Source organism: Symphalangus syndactylus, chromosome 11 (genome assembly GCF_028878055.3).
Source record: "Symphalangus syndactylus isolate Jambi chromosome 11, NHGRI_mSymSyn1-v2.1_pri, whole genome shotgun sequence".
NCBI lineage: Eukaryota > Metazoa > Chordata > Mammalia > Primates > Hylobatidae > Symphalangus > Symphalangus syndactylus.
Genome location: NC_072433.2, coordinates 59672525 through 59696074, shown reverse-complemented (window position 1 = coordinate 59696074; position 23550 = coordinate 59672525). Strand labels below are relative to the sequence as shown.

The 23550-nt window shown below is 43.3% G+C and overlaps 1 protein-coding gene across 4 annotated transcripts in view; it reads left to right on the top strand.

The window, feature by feature from the left end:
• PRKCB (protein kinase C beta) overlaps positions 1–23550 on the top strand; it is a 387670-nt gene that overhangs the window by 271653 nt on the left and 92467 nt on the right. For all 4 annotated transcript variants that reach the window (XM_055232747.2, XM_055232748.2, XM_055232749.2 and 1 more), the window contains 2 exons: positions 7798–7894; positions 18966–19112. In XM_055232747.2, the coding sequence (XP_055088722.1) occupies positions 7798–7894; positions 18966–19112 (244 nt within the window). The remainder of the gene's footprint in view (positions 1–7797; positions 7895–18965; positions 19113–23550) is intronic.

The window sequence follows — 23550 nt, the reverse complement described above, 5'->3', positions numbered from 1 at the left end:
ACTCCTGACCTCAGGTCATCCTCTCACTTCAGCCTCCCAAAGTGTTGGGATTACAGATGTGAACCACTGCACCTGGCCAAAAATAATGAACAAGCATTTAAGGGAATAAATGTTTCCTCTAAGTTTTGATATGCTAACGTTCTGGCTTTTGCGACTTCCTTGAGGGCCTGCAGTTGAGTTTTTAGTTTCTTTTCTAACATGCTTTAATTTAGGCATTTTTTTAACCCCTAGAATTAGATTTTTGTTTAAATTTTTTATTATTAATGTTAAGTTACTGTTTTAGTGCTTTCAAGTTAGAGAATATGGCCTGTGCACTTTTCTTTTTTCCTCCTATTTTCTTTCCTTTTCTTTCAGCATAGCTTATTATTTGTTCAATGTTGTTAAAAGTTCTGTGGACTTGCAAGAAAAAGATTATATTAACTATTTGTAGAGTATACTTTTTTGTGGAGAAAGAATAAACCTTTTTTCAACTTTTATTTTAGATTCATGGGATACATGTACAGATTTGTTACCTGGGTATATTGCATGATGTTGAGGTTTGGGGTATGAATGATTCCGTCACCCAGGTACTGAGCATAGTACCCAACAGTTAGTTTTTCAACCCTTGTCCTCCCCTCTCCTCTCCCCTCTATGGTCCCTAGTGTCTGTTGTTGTCATCTTTATGTCCATGAGTATAGGGTATACATTTATTCATTCCAAAGTATTATAAGCTCCAGATCTTTTTTTTTTTCTGAGGCGGAGTTTTGCTCTTGTTGCCCAGGCTAGAGTGTGATGGCGTGATCTCAGCTCACCACAACCTCCGCCTTCCGGGTTCAAGTGATTCTCTGACCTCAGCCTCCTGAATAGCTGGGATTACAGGCATGTGCCACCATGCTCAGCTAATTTTGTATTTTTAGTAGAGACGGCCTTTCGCCATGTTGGTCAGGCTGGTCACGAACTCCCAACCTCAGGTGATCCGCCTGCCTTGGCCTCCCAAAGTGCTGGGATTACAGGTATGAGCCACCACGCCCAGCCAAGGTCCAGATCTTTTATATCTTCATATTGTCCTTTTGTTTGCTTGAGCTAAATGTGTGGCGCTTATTAAGTTTCTTCAGGCAAAATGATTCACAAACATTCTTTTTATTTCTAGGAGTTTTTGCCTTATCTGTATATGGCAATATTATTAACCACATAACTCTACAAGTCTTATTATATTGACATGAAGTTATCTTTGTTGCAGCTAATGCGTTTTCTCTATAATTTTACTTTGTTGCTGGCATTCATTCATTCATTCATTGAATATACACAGTGAGCACCTGCTGTGCTGAAGAGACACTAATGAACAAAACAGACAAGACTCCGTGGCCTCATGGAGTTTTCTTTCTAGTTGAAGAAAAATAAACAATTGTAAATGAACAAAAATAAGTAGTAAAACATGGCATGTTTGAGGCTGATAAGTGCCATAGAGAAAAGTAAACAAGAAATGGGGACAAGGAATCTTGGGGAGTGGGGACATTCAGATTTTATAGGGAACTCAGGAAAGGACTCACTGAAAAGGTAACATAGAGCAAAGATCTAAAGCAGGTGAGGAGTGAGCTGTGTGAATATCTTAGGGAGAGGTTGTCTTAGGCAGAGAGGACAGCACGCACAAGGGCCCTGAGGCAGGAGTGCACCCTGCAAGTTGGAAGAGCAATAAGGAGGCTCGTGTAGCTGGAGCTGGATCCATGAGGGGAGAGTGGAGGAGGATTAGGTCTGGGAGGATATGAGGAGAGGGTTGGCGGATCCTGTGGGCCTTGTCAGGACTTTGTTTTCTACTCTGAAGAAGATGGGGAGCCAAGGAATTAATGAGATCAAACTGACCTTTGCATGTGTCCTCTGGTTGTGGTGTGGTCGATCGCTTTTCCCTAGTAGGTCCTTTCCCATTCTTTTATGTCTAATTTTTCTAAGTCCTTTGGTCCTGTGTAACAAGTGGCACGTTGTTGGATTTTTTTTTTTCTTTTCGAGACAGAGTCTCACTCTATCGCCCAGGCTGGAGTGCAGTGGCGCAATCTCAGCTCACTGCAACCTCTGCCTCCTGGATTCAAGTGATTTTTCTGCCTCAGCCTCCTGAGTAGCTGGGATTACAGGCATGGGCCACCACACCCATCTAATTTTTGTATTTTTAGTACAGATAGGGTTTCACCATGTTGGCCAGGCTGGTCTCGAACTCCTGACCTCAGATCTGCCCACCTTGGCTTCCCAAAGTGGTGCTGGGGTTACAGGCATGAGCTGCCATGCCCGGCCTTTTCTTTTTTTTTTTTTTTTTTTTTAATTTTACTTTAAGTTCTGGGATACATGTGCAGAACATGCAGGTTTGTTACATAGGTATACATATGCCATGGTGGTTTGCTGTGCCTGTCATCTAGATTTTAAGCCCTGCATGCATTAGGTATTTGTCTTAATGCTCTCCCTCCCCTTGCCCCCCACCCCCTAACAGGCCCTAGTGTGTGATATTCCCTTCCTTGTATCCATGTGTTCTCATTGTTCAACTTATGAGTGAGAACATGCAGTGTTTGGCTTTCTGTTTCTGTGTTAGTTTGCTGAGAATGATGGTTTCCAGCTTCATCCATATCCCTGCAAAGGACATGAACTCATCCTTTTTATGGCTGCATAGTATTCCATGGTGTATATGTGCCACATTTTATTTATCCAGTCTATCATTGATGGGCATTTGGGTTGGTTCCAAGTCTTTGCTATTGTAACTAGTGCTGCAGTAAACATGCATGTGCATGTGCCTTTATAGTAGGATGATTTATAATCCTGAATCTGAAGATCTTTTTTCCATAGGAAAATGTTTTAATGTTTATAGCTGTAATTGCCATGTTTCTTATGGTGTTTCTGTTTCTAAAGTTTTCTTTTTCTTTCCTATTTCATTCTTTTTTTGTATCTCCTTCTGAACAGATAACTATTATCTCAAATCAGTGTTATATTACATTTTTTAAAAAAACTTTTTGTTGTTATTAATAATCACATTTTGGTCTTATTACCAAAAAAACCAAAAAACCAAAAAACTAATGCTTTGGAATCAGAGTTCCTGGGTTAGAATTTCTACTGTACCACTTCCTAGCTGTGTACCCTTGGCAAGTTGCTTAGCTTCTCTGTGCTGTGTTTCCTCATTTGGAGATAATAGTCGTAATTATGTCACAGGATTGTTGCAGTATCAAATTAGTTAATATAAGTGAGGTGCCCAATGTCTGCTAAACAGCACTCAGTAAGTGTTAGTCATTATTGTTAATTGAATAATTATTAGAAAAATATAAGAAATCAGAGAATTTCAGAGACCCCAGATTCCCAGTGTCCATAACCACTATTGACCCTATATATAGAGAGAGTGAAACAAAAATGAAATCTTACTGTGCATACTATTTGGTACCTTGCATTTTTCACCTAAAAATAACCTGCAATAAACATAATTGTGGCAAAACTTTTGTGCCCAGCTTTAATAATTTCCTAATAAATTTCTAAGCCTGGAATTGATGGCTTTAAGCATATATGCATTATTAAAGTGTTTGCCAAAATGTCCTACAATTTTAAAAATCAATTTACAGTCTTATCAATCTTGTATGAAACTTTTCAGTTTATTAACATTAACATCCAGTGCTATAAATTTCAAAGATATAATACAAAGATTATACACATATTGTATTAGAAATTATGTTGAACGTTTTCATTTGCATGTTGCCATTTGTTTATATTTATATATGACTATGTCCTTTTGCCTTTTTCTTATTGACTTGTAAGAACTTTTTATATGAGAAGAATATTAATATGTCTTTTCTGACATTTGTGTGTTGCAACGTTCCTCCTCCTTTTCATGTTGTAAATTAATTTTGGTAATATGCATTTTTCTTATGGTATATAAAGCATTCGGTTCAACTCCAATCTAATATGATAGATATCAAGCCAATTGCCAGAAACATTTCTCAAGTTTTTCTTTTCATTGACTGTTATCTGAATTATCCATGCTGTGTTCACTGTCTCAAATTAATTTTTTAATTCAGCGATTTTACTTTTCTTCTGAAAGTAGTCTTTCCCACTCTCATATTTGTTCCCTTTTCACAGATGCACCAACCTCTTGAATCTCATTGAAAATATGAATTAGGTAGTTTCTAGAATGTTCTCTCTTTTGGCAGCAGTTTTATTTCATGGGAGTTACTTTGATTCTGCATTGTTTCTTTCTATTTAAATGACTAAATTTTTCACACATCCTATTGTGCTTATTTGACCATCCTTATAGAAGGGTGAGCACAGAAATGATGTGTCCTTGTTCTAACATTTCATACCTGGATAAAAGGAGACAGGAGTCTTGTATTTTTTGGAATTCTGTTTTGTCAGATCGGGAGTCCTGTTCCTGACATTTGGGTGGGGCTACAGTGGAGACAGGTGCATAGCAGGCAGCTCTCGTGCCAGATGGAGAGCCCATCTTCCTCACGTTGGTTCTGTGCATCTCAAAGTCAGAAGGGGTCCTGCTCCTCTCTGAGGGGGCACACGTGTCCTATTTGGAAGCAGTAGTGGCAGCGTCCTTCACTCTGTGGCGTACTGGCCACCGTGAACACACACTGTGGCACCATGACCCTGCCCGCTGCTCCAGGCACTGACATCTCTCCTCTTGCGTATGAATGGGAATCGGCAACCCTCACCCAGTTCTTGATGGTCTCAGCCAGGGTCATTATTGGCCTCTATTGGGGCACCTTTTACGGATGACAGCTGGTCAATTCCCCTTTATCTGTATTTTTCCAAGTGTGAGACCCCAAATACTCTAGAGGGTTCACAGTCAGGGCATAAATAATATTGAATTGTGCCCCAAGAAAGCAATTCTTTTGTCAGTGTTCTTTCAGTTCTTCAAATTATGGCAAAGAGAAAATCTCAGAGGTCTCTGATATATCATTAACACTCTAACACTTGCTCTTTGCTGATCTCCCATTAAAAAGGGGGCAGGGGCAGGCTTTAGATTGAGAGCCTTTAGTGAGCAACACCATCTACTTGCACAAGCATGACCTTGATTTCCTTGATTTCCATTTGTTTATCTTTTTTTTTTTTTTTTTGAGACGGAGTCTCGCTCTGTTGCCTAGGCTGGAGTGCAGTGGAGCAATCTCAGTTCACTGCAACCTTCGCCTCCTGGGTTGAAGCGATTCTCCTGCCTCAGCCTCCCGAATAGCTGGGACTACAGGCGCGTGCCACCATGCCCACCTAATTTTTTTATAGTTTTAGTAGAGACGTCGTTTCACCATGTTGGCCAGGTTGTCTCAATCTCCTGACCTGGTGATCTGCCCACCTTGGCCTCCCAAAGTACTAGGATTATAGGCATAAGCCACTATGCCCAGCCTTTTTTTTTTTTTTTTTTTTTTTTTGAGAGACAGGATCTTGCTTTGTCACCCAGGCTGGAGTGCAGTGGTGCAATAATAGCTCACTGCAGGCTTGACCTTCTGGACTCGAGCAATTCTCCTGCCTCAGCCTCTCAAGTAGCTGGGACTACTGGCATGCGCCACCATACCTAGCTAAATTTTTTTATTTGTTTGTAGAGACAGGGTCTCGCTATGTTGCCCAGGCTGTTGGACTCCTGGCCTCAGGTGATCTTCCTTCCTTAGCCTCTCTAAGTGCTAGGATTACAGACGTGAGCCACTATGATGACGTGTTTATCTTTGTTTTGTTTTGTTTTTAACAATTATTTTCTATTTGTAACAAGTGATTTTGAATTTCCTTCCAAGGAAGAAATAAAAAGTGTCCTTTAAAATTAAATTTATTATTAAAAAAGTAAAACAGATATTTCAACGCTGATATACAAATCTAGCAAAATCCACAAGGGTAGTATCTGAATGGATAAAGTTAAAGTTTACCCAACATAGCTCTGTTTTCTTTCTATTACTTTAATTTGTAGGAATCCCTGGAAGTCCCTGCTGTGTGGATAGCACCCTTCTCGATTTCCAGCAAAGATACAGATGCTCTCTTGTTTTTGTATTTCTTTTGGTAATTTCTGTGGAATTTTGGAAGAAAATTTGGAATATTAAATGTGGAGGCGTAGAGGCTGAAATTGTCTTCTCTGCTTTGAATCACCTAGCCCATTTTTGGAAGCTGTGTAACAAGATTCATGAATGGAGAGAAAACATTGTGATGAAAATTTTAAACTTTGGTTAGGAATGATCTTTGAGAGCAAGGAGTTTGGGGTCTTTTTTCTTTCCCACTGATTCAAATGCTTTTAGAATGTCCCTTTTCCTTCCTCACACTCATCTCATCCTCTTACTAGCTGAAAAAATCTTTTTGGTCAAGAAACAAACTGAAGCTCCCATGTTTATTATTATATTAGTAGTAGCTGGGCATGGTGGGATGTGCCTATAATCTCAGCTACTTGGGATGCTGAGGCAGGAGGATTGCTTGAGCCCAGGAGTTCAAGACTGGCCTGAGCAACATAGCAAGACCCTATCTCTGCCAGAAAAGAAAAAAAATAAAAAATAAAAAATAAAAACAACAGCCAGGTGTAGTGGCATGTGCCTTTAGTCTCAACTAGTTGAAAGCTGAGGCAGGAGGGTTGTTTGAGCCCAGGAGGTCAAGGCTGCAGTGAGCTATGGTTGTGCTGCTGCACTCCAGCCTTGGTGACAGAACAAGACCCTGTCTCTAAAATAATAATAATGACATTAGTCACAGTAATAATAATCATGATGATGCCACTAATTGAACACTTGCTGAATGCCAAATTCTGTGCTTATCATTTTACATGCATCATTACATTTCAATTTCACAAGAATTCTATGAAAAAGGAATTTGTATTCCAATTTATAGATGAGAAAAACAGAGGCCCAGAGAGGCTAACCAGCCTGTCTAAGGTTATGAGATGAGATTTGCACCCAGACATGGTTTGACTCCAGGGCTTGTGCACTTAACCACTAAGGGATGCCGTTTCTCAAAAGGCTGACTACAGCACATTTTGGGAAAACTTTTGCAGAGAAAATAGCATATGAAGTTAAGTCCATGGTCACCTAAATGCAGTTGAGTGCCAGGATGGCAAAGTGGCACCCTATGCACCCTGTGTAGGATGAAAAGTAGAAATGCTGGAAGAGCATGACAAGAATGTATTTATAGCCAGGCAGTGGGGGTTGCAATTTGGGAGGATAGGGTGAGAAGATCACTTGAGGTCAGGAATTTAAGACTAGTCTGGGCAACATAGCCAGCTCCCATCTCTACAAAAAAAGATTTTTTTGTTTAATTAGCTGGGCGTGGTGGCACATGCCTATAGTCCCCAGCTACTCAGGAAGCTGAGGCAGGAGGATCGCTTGAACCCAGGAGCTTGAGGCTTCAGGGAGCTATGATTGCACTATTGCACTCCAGCCTGGGTGACAGAGTGAGACCCTATCTCTAAAAGCAACAACAACAACAACAACAAGAAATTTACGATGAGGGATCTTCATAGCATTCTTTCAGAATAAGAAACTACTTAATGGACAAAAAGTAGGTAAACACATACAGTAATTTAACGATATAACTAAGAAAACTGTGTAAGTGTGTATATCGAGAGAGTGAGAACTTTGCCTCGTATGTACACATGATAACATTTTTTTTCTGCTGTCCATGGAAGAGTTACAAAAATACATAGTGTACCTGGTAGTGTACCACGCACACTACCCCCATCCAACATACTGAAAAACAAACCAAAACAAACCAAAAAACCCTCAACATACATTTTTTCAAGTAGAGCTTTATATAGGCCTCCTTTTCATATCCTGATCAATAAAATGATACCGAGTAGAGTCATGAAATGTGTCCCACCCCCTTGTCTCCCTTCAGGTTTAAGTTACTGAGCCAGGAGGAAGGCGAGTACTTCAATGTGCCTGTGCCACCGGAAGGAAGTGAGGCCAATGAAGAACTGCGGCAGAAATTTGAGGTGAGGTTTCTTTTCTTTCTCTCTTCTTTTTTCTCTTTCTTTTTTCCTTCCTTCTTCTCTCTCCTTTCTTTCTTTCTCTCTTATTCTTTTTTTATTTTTTCTCTCCTTCCTTCCTTCTTCCTCCCTCTCTCTTTTCTTTCCTTCTTTCTCCTTTCTTTCTTTCTTTCTTGCTTGCTTTCTTGCTTTGTCACTTGCTTTCTTGCTTGCTCACTTTCTTGCATTCTTTCTTGCTTGCTTGCTTTCTCCCCCTCTTTTCTTCGTTTTTTTCCTTCCTTCCTTCCTGCCTTCCTTCCTCTCTCTTTCTCTTTCCCTCTCATTCTTTCTTTTCTTTCTCTCTCTGTCCTTCCTTTCTTTCTCTCTCCTTCCTTCTTCCTTTCCTCCTTCCTTCCTTTGCTCCCTTCCTTCTTTCCTTCCTTCCTTCCTCCCTCCCTCCCTCCTTTCCTTCCTTTCTTTCTTTCTTTCTTTCTTTCTTTCTTTCTTTCTTTCTTCCTTCCTTCCTTCCTTCCTTCCTTCCTTCCTTCCTTTCTTTCGTTCTTTTGTTCTTTCTTTTTCCTTTCTTTCTTTTCTTCCTCCTTCCTCTCTCTATTCATTCTTTCTCCCCTTTCTCTCTCTCTTCCTCTCTCTTCTCTCTCTCTTCTTTCTTCATCTCCTTTCTTTCATCAGTGGGAACCAGTTAGGTTTGTTGCTCTGCTGATTTTCCTGTTTATGGCATGGTTCCTACCAAGACTTTTCATGACTCTGAGCCTTTGCAAGGTTGTTTTATCTCCTAGAAAACTCTGATTAATCCTTCAAGACCCCAATTAAATGCCCTTGCCTTATGAAGTTATTCCTGCTTCCCTGTCTACATCCAGGCTTAGAAATTTCTTCAAAAGTGCTCATTCACTGCCCACCATTTTGATGGTGACTTGGACTGGAATGGTAGTCATGGTGAATGAAAGAAGTAGACAGAGGGCCGGATGCGGTGGCTCACGCCTGTAATCCCAGCACTTTGGGAAGCTGAGTCAGGCAGATCGCTTGAGGTCAGGAGTTCGAGACCAGCCTGGCCAATATGGTTAAACCCTGTCTCTACTAAAAATACAAAAAAATTAGCCAGGCATGGTGGTGCATGCATGTAATACCAGCTACTCCAGCTACTTGGGAGGCTGAGGCACAAGAATTTCTTTGAGTGGCAGAGGCTGCAGTGAGCCAAGATCGTGCCACTGCATGATCAGTAATGCTCTGTTGTCCAGGCTGCAGTGCAGCGGTGCGATCTTGGCTCACTGCAGCCTGGGCAACAGACTGAGACTTTATCTCAAAAAAAAAAAAAAAAGTAGAGAAGTGATACATTTTGGAAGCTGAGTCAACTAGGCTTGCTGATGGATGGAATCTGGATTGGCTCTATTGGCAGAATGGTGCTATATAGTTAACGAATGGAATTGATTGTGCTAATGACTTCATGAAATACCCTGGGGGTAGATCTTCCCAGAGAATAGTTTTATCAAATGGAAAGCCCTTGACTGTGACCTTGAGTCACATTGCTGGCTCTGCTCCTACCTGAGATAAACCCCTTTTCTTCTATGGGGACAAATAAACACCGTTTTCAGCTACCTAAGAGCAGCAGGTGTATAGGACACATCTTTGCTTTACAAAGAAAATGTTTGGGGGAAGATAGGTTTGAATACTTACATTATATGTGCATTGAGTGATTTTAGTAGTTTCCTGAGGGAAAACACATTATTTTGTTCCCACAAACTCAATACACTGAGTCTGGTGGGAGATGATCAATTCTAGATAAGCCATGATGGCCTACTAACTCCCCAAAAATGTATATAATAGCATAGCTAAAATTAAATGAATTTTTATTATTGTTATTCATCAAATAATGACACACGCAAATAAAAAAACATGTAAAGACCATGTAAAGTCCTGGGAAAGAGAGATCAGGTACCTTGAGAACATGTACAAGAGAAATGTCACATAGTTTGAGAGGATGGGGAGGTGTCAGGGAGGAAACAGCAATGGAAATTTACCATGTAAAAAGAGGGGAAAATGTATTCTGTTCTGCAAACAGCATGTGCAAAGGCCCTGTGGTTGGGGGTTAAATAGCAACCATGTGAGACTGAAAGAAGACTAGCCTGGATAGAGTGGAGAAAGCCAAAGAGAGTCCAAGGAAAGGCTGGGGAAGTAGGCGTGAGTCAGAGTACACAGGGCTGTGCTGGCCTTGACAAGGATTTTAGCATTTATCCCAAGAGTATTTATCCCAAGGATTTTAGCATGTATCCCAAGAGTAGTTATCCCAAGGATTTTAGCATTTATCCCAAGAGCGTTTACCCAAGAGTGTTTATCCCAAGAGTATTCATCCCAAGGATTTTAGCATTTATCCCAAGAGTGTTTATCCCAAGGATTTTAGCATTTATCTCAAGAGCATTTACCCAAGAGCATTTATCCCAAGAGTATTTATCCCAAGGATTTTAACATTTATCCCAAGATTATTTATCCCAAGGATTTTAGCATTTATCCCAAGAGTGTTTATCCCAAGGATTTTAGCATTTATCCCAAGAGCATTTACCCAAGAGCACTTATCCCAAGAGTATTTATCCCAAGGATTTTAGCATTTATCCCAAGATTATTTATCCCAAGGATTTTAGCATTTATCCCAAGAGTGTTTATCCCAAGGATTTTAGCATTTATCCCAAGAGCATTTACCCAAGAGCACTTATCCCAAGAGTATTTATCCCAAGGATCTCGGCTCACTGCAAGCTCCGCCTCCTGGGTTCATGCCATTCTCCTGGCTCAGCCTCCCGAGTAGCTGGGACTACAGGCGCCTGCCACCACGCCAGGCTAATTTTTTGTATTTTTAGTAGAGACGGGGTTTCACCATGTTAGCCAGGATGGTCTTGATCTTCTGACCTCGTGATCTGCCCGCCTCGGCCTCCCAAAGTGCTGGGATTGCAGGCGTGATATCCCAAGGATTTTAGCATTTATCCCAAGAGCCCAGTTACCACACGTGGTATATTTCAGTACGTCAGAGTTGGTTGCCTCTGTTTGGTTACGGGGCTTTGAGTTCTAGGGCTCTAAATTGCAGACATGAAAAGGCAACCATTAGTGAGTGTATTCCTGTTTCTGAAGGCACATCGTACACAGCAAGATAAAGGACAAGTTTGTTTGTTGAAAGAAACAAGCTATCAAGTTTGTTCTCGCCTCAACTTGATAGAAATAGCACTTAGGGGCCAGGCACGGTGGCTCATGCCTATAATCCCAGCACTTTGGGAGGCTGAGGCAGGAGGATTGCTTGAGCCCAGGAGTTCGAGACCAGCCTAGGCAACATAGTGACCGTGCCTCTATTATTAAAAAATATATATATTTTAAAAAATAAAAAAAGAAATAGCACTTACATATCGCCAAATTCCTTGTCTTGAGCCTGTGCCCACCCCACGTGCTGGAAGATAGTGATAGTTCTGACCCAGTGGGGTCCTCCCGTCCTGGAAACAAGTGGAACAGACACATTGGCCTTGAGCTTATCAGTCATTCTCCAGTGACCTTGATAACAGAGGCTCGTTCCCAAAGTCTCGGACTCAAGCCCAAGTGAACTGATAAAAGAACCTTCCCTCCAAGTAGAACTAAAAACTGGATGCTGTTTGATAAAAATTAAGACAGGAAGGCAGTCCTTCCAGAGAACACTTTCCATCTCTTTCCCCCAACTTGCTGATGAAGTGGTATCCATTTGCTGCTGTTATAGAAATATACTATTACGAGTGAAAAACACAAGGCCAGTATTTTCTTGTATACAACCAAGTCTCAGTTTTGCAAAATGATTTTTTCTGTCCTGGGGCAGCTGGGGTGACATTTCAGAACACCAAGGAAAAGATTTACTACACAAACAGAACATTTGTCTGGACCAGTAATTGGCTTGGAATAGGGGACTGTTTTATCCGCATGCAAGAAATTGTGTCCCTTTATTTCTAGCAAGAGCCTGCAAATGCTTGTTTATGCCTGAATTATAATCGCTCCATACTGTAGTTGTTGATTAAAAAAAATGTTTCCAACAGACCGAAAATTGTTCTCAGGCTCACAGAGGAATTTCAGTTGACCTTGAACGTGAGAAATGTAATCCCTGGGTGATAACCAATTAGCACCCGGAATGACTCAGAAATTACTTTCAAGCCTCTTATCTGGAGGAATTCTGAGTGACAGTAAAATCAAGCTGCTAGAATTGGGGTAATAGAATTTCATGGTAGTGTGAGCTTGGTGCAGTTACCACATGTGGTATACTTCAGAACATCAGAGCTGGCTCTGTTTGCATAGGGGGCTTTCAGTCGACCGTGGGCTTGGGAAAAGAAGACTCCATTTTGGATGGCGCACAGTGGGATTTCTCAGAGTCTTAAAATTTATTTATATAACAAAGTGCTTACTGTGTGCCATTTATGATTCTAAGTGCTTTGCAAATATTAACTCAGGTAATTTAATCCTTACAACAACCTAGAATGGTAGGTACTATTATCACGCCATTTTACTTTTACAAATGAAGAAACTGAAGCCCACAGAGGTTTAAGTAACTTTTCAAGCTCCCAGAGCCAGTCATTGTCCTGGGTTTGAGTTTTCCCAGAAACAGACTATAAGGATTCAAGTGCAAGTACTTAATTTGAGAGATGATCCTGGAAGCACCATAAGTTAATAAGGAAGCATTGCCAGAAAAGGTGGGAAACCAGGAAAGTAAGTATTATCAAGCAGGCTACTGCTGTGGGCAGCTAGGGTTTAACCCTGTTGGAGAACTCTCAAGTCAGCGCAGAATGCATGCCTCAGAATTTCCCAATCAAGGGACAGGAAGCTGAGGGGTTATCCGTCGGCTCCACTTCCGTTGCAGGCTAAGGGCTGCTCCCAGGGAAATCCACTCACCGGCACTTTCAATGTGCCTTGTGTGCTGTGCCTGCTCCTACAACCAGAAAATAAGCTACAGGCAAAGAATCTCAGGTGTTTGCTGTTAGCAGCCCCAGGTGTAGAGAGCAGCATGCTGGTGGTGTCTTGGAAGAACACTAGTGATTGTATCTGTGCAGTGTAGCCTAATGGTTAAGTGTGATTGCTTGAGAGCCAGACTGCCTAGATTTGAATCCCAATTCTGGCACCCCCTTGCTGAGCAGCTATAAGCAAGTTGCTTTGTCTCTCTGAGCTTCTGATTCCCTACCTGTAAAATGGGGAATTATAGCACTTCTTACCTCATGAGGTTATGTGAGGATTGAATGAGGTAATGCATTTAGCAGAGTGTCTCACATGTCATACACATCCAGATGTTAGATGCTAGCATCATGGTGGTTGTTACAATTATCGGCTCCCCCTTCAGGATAAATAAAGCTCAGAACATCCTCTTTCTGGGCTTTGGAAGGGCTGCTTGGAGGTTAGGGAGAATCTACAGGGACTCCTAGCCTACAGAGGTCCTTGCCCCACTGCTGGGTCGCTGGGAGTGCTTGTAGTAGTTCCTTGTAGGGGTGGAGTGGCAGAGGAATCTGCAGTTTTAGCCAGGACAGGCATTCATCATTGGGAGTGGAGCCCAGAGCCTGGCTGCCAGGGCTTCTCCACTGTCCCCTCATGCTGTCTGGAAGGTGGCTTGGCTCTTTGCTCAGAAATGCTATTTGCTTTCTCTCTTAGCGTTGAGTTCTAGGGCTCTAAATCGCAGACATGAAAAGGCAACCATTAGCGTATTCCTGTTTCTGAAAGCACTTCCCACACAGCAAGATAAAGGACGAGTTTAATTTGTGCCTCAATTTTAAAATGTTAGCTCTTTGATGCAGTGCGTGCTGGGCATTGTCTCCTTGGAACAATGGGATATTTCAAAGGACAAAGGACAGGGCTCCTGTCCTCTGAAGGCTCACTGAGTAGGGGCCACAAACCCAGGTGTTTTCAGGAGCCAGGCAAATAACAACAAGAAGGTGAAAGAGCTTGGCATCACCCAGTGTTAGCAGATCCCCTTCTTCAAAAGAAGCTGGGGATCTGGGTTTTCATATCTCCAAATTTTCAACAGTTGGCAACTAATTAAATATTAAAATGACAACAAACGCTGTGCAGACCAGACCAACAGTGTTATCAGACTTCTTTTTTTTCCCAGGGTTATTAGACTTCTGATCTAGATTCTAGAAGTGAAATTAACATGCTCACGGGAAAAGTTATAAAAGCAAGCTGGGAGGGAGGGAGGAAAGAGGGCTGCCAGCCCCAGATTCAAAGGAGAGAAGGGAGTTTCTAGTGCTGAGGGATGAGGCTGTTAGCTGCTCCTTGAAGGACAAGGAAAAAATCAACCCCCCTCCACACCCCCCAAAAAAGTCCTTATCTGTCCACTAAGCAAAGTCAAATGAAGAAATCAGGAAGTTTGAGGTCCATGCTCACGTTTCATGAGGAGAGTGTGCTGGGACCCGCAGGTGGATGGGAAAGTTCCCAGAATGGGAAATGGGAACTGGGACAGGCAGGACTTGGATCTTCACAGTCTGGAGAATGGAGAGTGTGAATCAGATGGGTCCTGAGCCAGGATTCAAAGAAGGCGGGACGCACGGTGATAAGGTGATGGGGTGGTGGAGTGGGGAGGGGAGGAGGGAATGTGTTTGGGTCAGGCCAGCTTGGGGGTGATGATTTAGGAGGGTGTGAGGACACAGCCCAAGAAAGGCGAGACGGCTTCTGTCCTACGCTGGCTCTTTTGTTTGCAGTCTCCATTGCAAATAAGATGACCTTGTAGTTTTAACTACCCCCTCATTGCCTCTACACCCCAAATCTCTATCTCCAGTCCGGATATCTTTGCCCAAGCCCCAAACCCACATATACAACTGCTTACTGGGTATTTACACTTGGGTTAAACCTCAGCATATCTTACTGCAAAGTAAACTGACCAAGTATATTCACAGCAGCGTTGTTAGTAGGCCGAAAGGGGAAACAACTCCAATGCCTGCACACAGGAGACGGGATAAACATCAACAATGAGTGCCATTCAGCAATACAAAGAGACAAATTACCGATTTATGCAAAAACATGGATGCATTTCAAGAACATTTTGATGAGTGAAAGAAGCCAGGCACAAGAGTACACACTCTACAATGCCGTTCAGATGAAATTCAAGAACAGACAAAACTGAACTATGGGATAGAAACCGGAACAGAGATTGCCTTAGTGGGCGGGGGTAGACTAGGAACTTTTGGAGGGTGATGGAAATGTTCCGCGTCTTGTATGGGGTTTGGGTTACATGGATGTGCGCATCTGTCAAAATCTACAGAACTGTGCGCGTGAGATTGGTGCACTTTGCGGTGCCCACCTCGATTTTCAAAACATAAATAAAGAGAAAATGGTGGATGCTTTGTTAGCCATGGTTCCTAAATGGTAACAGTGGACTATGCACCCCATGAGGGAGAAATAAACCTTGAAGTTTTAAGCTGCTGTGGGGAAGAGGGGATCTCAACATGCCTGAAATCACACCGGTCATCTCTGCCCACCCTCTTCCCCATGCTTCCAAACTTGCTCCTCCTCCGCTTCTTCTCATCTTAGTGGAAAGAACCAGCATCCTGCCAGTTGGTCAGAACAGAAGCTGGGGATCTGTCCTTCATCTGCAATCTCCCTTCTCCCTTGCCCAATCTGCTACCCAGCTGGGGTCAGTCTGTCTCCCAGATAGATCCACTTTTTTCCATCTACACTGCAGACAACTGATTCCATCATTTTTTTTTCTTTTAAGACAGGGTCTCCCTTTATCACTCAGGCTGGAGTGCAGTGGTGCAATCATGTCTCATTGCAACCTCCAACTCCTGGGCTCAGGGGATCCTCCCACCTCAACCTCCCGAGTAGCTGGGACTACAGGCACACACCACCATGCCTGGCTCATCATTTCTCTCCTTGATAATGCAGTGACTTCCTAGTGATCACCCAGCCCACATGGTGGGGCGGTCTCCTCTCCGCTCAGAGTGACCTTTTAAATATGTATGGTCACACCATAACCCTGCTTCAAACCTTTCAAAGGCTGCCTGTCATGCTCACAGTCAGCCTGAATTTCTTTTTTTTTTTTTTTGAGACGGAGTCTCGCTCTGTCGCCCAGGCTGGAGTGCAGTGGCGCAATCTCGGCTCACTGCAAGCTCCGCCTCCCGGGGTTCACGCCATTCTCCTGCCTCAGCCTTTCCGAGTAGCTGGGACTACAGGCACCCGCCACCACGCCCGGCTAATTTTTTTTTTTTGTATTTTTAGTAGAGACAGGGTTTCACCGTGGTCTCGATCTCCTGACCTCATGATCCACCCGCCTCGGCCTCCCAAAGTGCTGGGATTACAAGCGTGAGCCACCGCGCCCGGCCCAGCCTGAATTTCTTAAGGTCCTTTCAACACTTTGTCTGCCTCCTGTGCCATATCTGCCTTGCACTTCATGCTCCAGCCAGACGATGTTTCATTCCTTGAATGTGTCTTCCCCTCTGTTCCATAAATGCTGTTCCTGCTGCCAATACCAGTTTATCTACTTCAGCAACCCCAACATACCTTTTGGACACAGTATGGAGGACCCAATCCCAGCTAGAATGCACGTTTTTTGAGAGTATCTGTATCCATTTTGCCCTCTGATGTATCCTCAGCACCTAGAGCAGCACTTAGCATGTAGCAGGTACTCAATAAGAATTTTTGGTTTGTTTGTTGGTTTGTTTGTGACAGAGTCTTGCTCTGTTGCCCAGGCTGGAGTGCAATATAGTGATCATAGCTTACTGCAGCTTCCCACTCCTGGGCTTAAGGGATTCTCCTGCCTTAAGCCTCCCAAGTAGCTGGGACTACAGGCCCACTGCCACCATGTCCAGCTAATTAAACTTTTTTTTTTTGAGATGGGGTCTGGCTGTGTTGCCCAGGCTGGTCTTGAACACCTGGACTCAAGCAGTCCTGCCTCAGCCTTCCAAAGCTTTGTGGTTACAGGCATCAGCCACCACATCCAGCCTCAATAAATGTTTTTTGAATGAATGAATGAGTCTTCCCTGATATTCAAAACTTTGGAAAGATTTATGTTGCCTCTTTATCTTCAAAACCACCAAATAATGCAACAATAATAATAGCTACCATTCACTGAGCATGTGTTGTGTGCCAGGAATGATACTAAGGACTCTGTGATACATCATTTCATGTCATCATCTCCATTATCTTGAAAAGGTAATGAATGTTTAGGAAGCTTCAATCACCAAATGCAAATTAAGTGCCTTCTCTGTGCCACACTCCTCTAGGTACAAGGCAAACAGTGGAAAGCAAAACAGACAAAATCCTTGCTATTGGGGAGCTTACATTCTGGTATAAGGAGAAAGATGATAAATTGGGAAACAAGTAAATATATGGTTTGTAAGACGGTGACAAGTGTTTTAGAGAAAATCAAGTAAGTAAGGCGGATGGAGATTGCTGAGAGCAATTTTATGTAGGGTGTTCAGGGAAGGGCCCTCTTATCAGAGGTGAGAGAGTTCTGGGAAAGAGAGCTCTGAGCAGAGGGAACAGCAGGTGCAAAGGCCCTGGGGTAAGAGCATGTCTGGTGCATTCAGAGAGCAGAAAGGAGGCCAGTGTGGAAGGAGAAAGGAGGCTGAAATCAGAGGGGGTCCAGAGGGGCTCAGTCATCTGTGGCCTTTGGCTTTTACTTTGAGAATAATAGGAAGGTATATATATTGGGCGGAGGAATGTTATGACTTAACTTATGTGTTCTGGGCCACACAGCTGATTCACGTCAGAGGATTCCACCACGTGGCATTTTTTTTTTTTTTTTTTTTTTTTTTTTTAGTGAGAGACAGATGGGATCTCACTCTTGTCACCCAAGCTGGAGGGCAGTAGTGTGATTATAGCTCACAGCAGCCTCTAACTCCTGGGCTAAAGCAGTCCTTCACCTTGGCCTCCCAGGTAGCTAGGATGACAGGTGCACACCACCTTGCCTGGCTAACTTTATTTTTGTAGAGACAGGGTCTTGTTATGTTGCCCAGGCTGTTCTCAAACTTCTATCCTCAATCAAATCTCCTGTCTCAGCCTCAAAAAGTGTTGGAATTACAGGTGTGAGCCACTGTGCCCAGCCACACATGAGCTTTTAACTCCACGGTTTTCTCTCTGCTAAAAGTGAATCCAGTAATGAAGTCCTGGCAGCTGCAGGTCTCCCACTCATAGCTTCTGGTTTTTGCCTCATTCCAAAGCACCTGCTGCCACTCTGAGCCCCATTCCACAGCTCATGGCAAGGAGTCCCTCTCCCATTGCACTGAGGACACACATGGCCCTCACTCATCCATTTATGCAACAAATATTTAGCTGGGAACTATACTAGTTGTCAGGAAAACCATGGAGAATGAGAAATATTCCGTGTCTGCAACAGTCTCCAGTTTATTGGAAGGAAACAAGTGAACAGGCAGTTATCCCTCAGTATTTATGGGAAGAGAAGTGGATGAAGGAAGAAAATCAGAGGAGAACCTAGTGCAGACAGAGAGAATCGATGAGGGCTTCCCTGAGGACATGAAGATGTGAACCCCAAGCTGGGTTGTTGAAGGGGAGAGAATAGCCATTTGTACCACAGTAGCAGCAGGTGCAAAGGCCCTGTGGTTGGAGGGGCCTGGGACATCCAGGGGAGTGAAAGGAGAATGAGGCTATGTTGCAGGGAAGAAGCACACTAGCAGTGATGGAGCTGGAAAGCCAGGTAGGGGTTGAACATACAAGTCCATGAAAGCACCTCGATCTTTATCCTGAAAATAATGGGATGCCACTGAGGCATTTTAAGCAGGAGGGGACTTGGTTGGATGAGACGCTCACTGTGCTTGTGGGTGAAACCCAGTGTAAAGGAAATCACTGTGCCTTGTGCAGGTGAGAGATGATGGCAGGTAGTGGTGGTTGAGATGGACAGAAGTAGATGAATTCTAGAGACAGCTGGGAGGAAAGAAATGACAGTTCTGATTACGGTTGAGACATGAGGGATAAAAGAAAGATGGAGTTGCAAAGGATGTCTGATGGGTTTCATGCATGACCATGCTTTTCATGGGGACAGGGTGCCGGAGCTGCAGGAACCACAGCTTCCCATTGTGTGCCTGAGCCTTCCTACAAGATCATCCTCAAACCCTGAGCATGTTTTCTGTGTGCTTCCTTTTTGCAGAGGGCCAAGATCAGTCAGGGAACCAAGGTCCCGGAAGAAAAGACGACCAACACTGTCTCCAAATTCGACAACAATGGCAACAGAGACCGGATGAAACTGACCGATTTTAACTTCCTAATGGTGCTGGGGAAAGGCAGCTTTGGCAAGGTACGGTATGATTTAGTGGCTCCACCTGCTTTGGAAGGAACATCTAGCAAGGCAGGCACATTTGCTGTTCCTCTGGGACGGACGTCCTAGTGGGAGAGAGAGTGAGAAGTAAATAGAGCCACACTACACTTTGTAATGAATACCGTGAAGGAAATGAACGGAGTGCTGTGTCACAAACAAAAAGATGACCCGTTCAGACAGTCTGAGGAGGCGACACATATGCTGAGACCTGGAGGATGAGAAAGAACTAGCTATGCTTTCAAAGAGCTAGGAAAGAATGTTCTCAGAACAGAGCAAGTGCAAAAGTTCCAAGGTGGGGACAGGCTGGGTGCATCCTAGGAACCATCAGAAGGTGTTGGGGCAAAATGTCACTAGCAGAAGGAGGTATACGACGTGATGTTGCAGAGATAAGCAGGAGTTTGGGTTTCATTCACAGTGCAGCGGGGAGCCATTGAACGTTTTTAAGCAGAGCAGTGACACGATCAGATTTGCCTTTTGGAAAAGACCACTCTGACAGCCAAGAACAGAAACGGTTCCTTTCAAACAGTAGCACAGTGGAAGGATGACCCTGGGACTCGTACAGTGGTTCTGGACGCTTTTATAGATACTGTGAGATGCTGTTTTACTGAAGTTGAGATTGTGTTATAAGTATTTCTGACTCATTTAGTGTTGTTTTGGGGTTTTTAGTCCCTTTGTGTGCCACAAAGATGTCTAGCATAAATCTCATACCGTGAACTCAAGTGTGCAAAATATAAATTTCTTTTCCATCTATGTAGTGTAAGCCAAAAACCTGGGAGTTAGCCCTGAGCTTCCCTCTTTCCTGTATTCCCACCGTCCCTGCCCACCACCCCCTGCAACCATGTACAATGCATTGGCGAATTCTGACAGTTCCTTCAAAGTATATCATGTATTCACTAACTTCTCTTCATCTCTCTAATACCACCCAAATCTAAACCATTAATATCACCTGGATAACTGCAGAAACTCCTCAGTGGTTTCTCAATCCCAATCTTTTTACCTATAATTAATCCCAATCCCAATCTTGTTACCTATAATTAATTTACTTTCTACTTCACAGTCGTAATAATTTTTTAAAGATTACATTAGGTCAAGAAGCTCCCCTGCTGAAGGCCCCCCCAATGACTTTCCATCCAATTAGAAGAAATTCTATGTTACGTCCTTAGCTTATATCACCCTTTATCATCCGGCCCTTGTTCTCTGACCTCTTTTCTTCTTTTTCTCCTCCCCATCACCCACTGTGCTCTGGCCACAGCATCAGCTCTTGGGTCACTGAAACACACAAAGCTCCTTCCTCCCTTACAGGCTTTGTGATTCAGCTCCCTTTGCTGTTTGCAAGGCCGCCTCCTTCCTGCAATTCACATCTCAACTTAGACGCCACTTCTTCTGAAAAATCTTCCCCAACTACCCACTCAAAAGTTGCCGCTCATTCACTGTCCATTATATTTAACTCTCTCATAGCACCCATCACTGAGCGATGCTTTTCTTTTGTGCTTGTTGATTTTTTCTCTCTTCCCTTTCTAAGGTCTAAGCTCCACAAGAGTAGGGATCTTCTCGGTCCTGGTCGCCACTGTGTTTTCAGAGCCTAGAGGTGGAATTCATTCAGTGCCTAGATTGAATGCGCGGATTCTGTCTGTCTGTGGGTGGCAAGGGCATCCACTGAGATGGACTAAGGGATCTGAAATGATGGCTCAAAGTCTGAAGAGCCTCAGCATGGGATGGGAATAGAGAGTAAGAGCAGCCAGTAAGATGGCCCATCCTGTCCCTAAGGTCAGGAATAGGCAGTTGGCAGTGGTCCACAACATTGTGTGGTTTTTACCAGCAGCTCTGAGTATCCCTGGGGTGGAGATGGAGAAGGAGATGGTGGATTTGAACTAAGCATGGGATTAGTAGAATCAGTGAACTAGAAGATTATGGAAGAAAGAGAGTTAAGGATTCTGGGAAGAGAGATGTCCACTGCAGATCCACAGAGCCGGTACCAAGTGCTCAGAAAAGTGTGTTGAATACATGAATGAAAATGATATCTAGATTGGGTTGGGGAAGATGTCTAGCATAAAGAGGGTCATCACCTGGGTGGGAAAAAGGGAGTTTAGAAGTCTAGGGATGAAAAAAAATGGATGAGGTCAAGATGCGTAAAATGTTAGGAAGAATTGAGACATTTAGATTTCAAACATGGAGCAGTTTCTCTGATGATGGGGAAGAAAGTGGCCTAAATAAAGAAGAGGTTCTAATAAGCTGAGTTTTTACAAATTAAATGAGCACTTTTTTTTTTCTTTTTGAGATAGAGTCTCACTCTGTTGTCCAGGCTAGAATGTAGTGGTGCATTACGGTTCACTGCAGCCTTGACATGCTGGGCTCAAGCAGTCCAGCTCCTACCCAAGTTCACATCTTTCTCTGACCTCCAAATAACTGCATGCACCACCATGCCTGGCTAATTTTTGTTTTTGTTTTTTTGAGTCAGAATCTCACTCTGTTGCCCAGGCTGGAGTGCAATGGCACTATCTCAGCTCACTGCAACCTCTGCCTCCCGGATTCAAGTGATTCTCCTGCCTCAGCCTGGAGCTTGGCTAATTTTTGTAGTTTTTAATAGAGACAGGGTTTCACCATGTTGACCAGGCTGGTCTCGAACTCCTGACCTCACGTGATCTGTTCGCCTTGGCCTCCTAAAGTGCTGGGATTACAGACATGAGCCACTGCGCCTGGCCTAATTTTTGTATTTTTTTGTAGAGACGTGGTCTCACTATGTTTCCCAGGCTGCTCAAGTACTTATAAGCTCAACCAATCCTCCTGCTGTGGCCTCGGAAAGTGCTAGGATTACAGGTGTGAGCCACTGCACCTATCCTAAATTATATATATATATATATATATATATATATATATTTTTTTTTTTTTTTTTTTTTTTTTTTTTTTTTTGAGACGATGTTTCTCTCTTGTTGCCCAGGCTGGAGTGCAATGGCACAATCTCAGCTCACCACAACCTCTGCCTCCCGGGTTCAAGTGATTCTCCTGCCTCAGCCTTTTTGAGTAGCTGGCATTACAGGCATGCGCCACCACGCCCAGCTAATTTTCCACTTTTAGTAGAGACAGGGTTTCTCCATGTTGGTCAGGCTGGTCTTGAACTCCCAACCTCAGGTGATCCGCCTGCCTTGGCCTCTCAAAGTGCTGGGATTACAGGTGTGAGCCACCACACCCGGCCGTGATATTCTTAATAAGCAATGCATTCACATGCGTCATCATTAAGATTATATTAAAAGGATAAACACTGAGAAGTCCTGCTCCTACCCAAGTTCACATCTTTCTCTGACCACTGACTGTTACTGCTCTCCCTATGTGAACACTTTTATTCAGTTAATTTGTGTCTTTCCAGTCCCCCTGAGCTAATTTAACATTTTTATTCTTGTCCTTGTTAACTCAAAAGTTCATGTACCACGCCTGGTTTTGATCACTTAACAAAACAGACGAGAGGATGTTTGATGGAGGATTGCAAGTTCTGGAGGGTCCCCTGGAAAGGATTGGGGTTGGGGGGTAGTGGGTGGAGTCGTGGGAGAATGAATCACTGGGGAGCAATGAGAGAATAGATTGTATGTCTCCATGGAAACTGTTATAATAATTGAGAGCTCTGTTCCAGACTGGAGATATAGCATCAAATAAATCATAGACGAAAACAACAGTATGTCATGAAAGCAAAGTAGAATAACAAACACCTCTATGATCCTTTAAAACAGAGTAATCCTTTGCAACTCTAGTGTCGCCAACTAGGGTTGTAAATTAATGCAGGTTTTATATTTGAATTCCAACTTTGAAGATTTTGCAGTCTGGTTAGGTATATAGATCAATCTCCATAAACAGAAGAACACAGCTGCAGTGATTTGCTCTTCCCCTTTGGAAGATGAAAGTGATGGGGCTTTGGGGTTATCTGTTTCCACCTCCCTTAACCCAGGAAAAAAACAAAACAAAACAAAACATGTTTTTAAACGCTAATGGCCAGGTGCGGTGGCTCACGCCTGTAATCCCAGCACTTTGGGTGTCCAAGGCAAGCAGATCACAAAGTCAGGAGTTCGAGGCCAGCCTGGCCAATATGGTGAAACACCATCTCTACTAAAAATACAAAAATTAGCCAGGCATGGTGGCAGGCGCCTGTATTCCCAGCTACTCAGGAGGCTGAGGCAGGAGAATCCCTTGAACCCAGGAGGTGGAGGTTGCAGTGAGCCGAGCTCGTGCCACTGCACTGCAGCCTGGGTGACAGAGCAAGACACTGTCTCAAACAACAACAACAACAACAACCCCACTAATAATTTGTGGGGCGACTAGGGAATGGCACAAGCCTTTTGGTAAGCCCTGTAAAAATGAAACAAGGCAGGAAGCAATGGTGAAGGACATTGAATTTCAAATGTGTAAGCCTGTTTCAAAATCTTTCAAA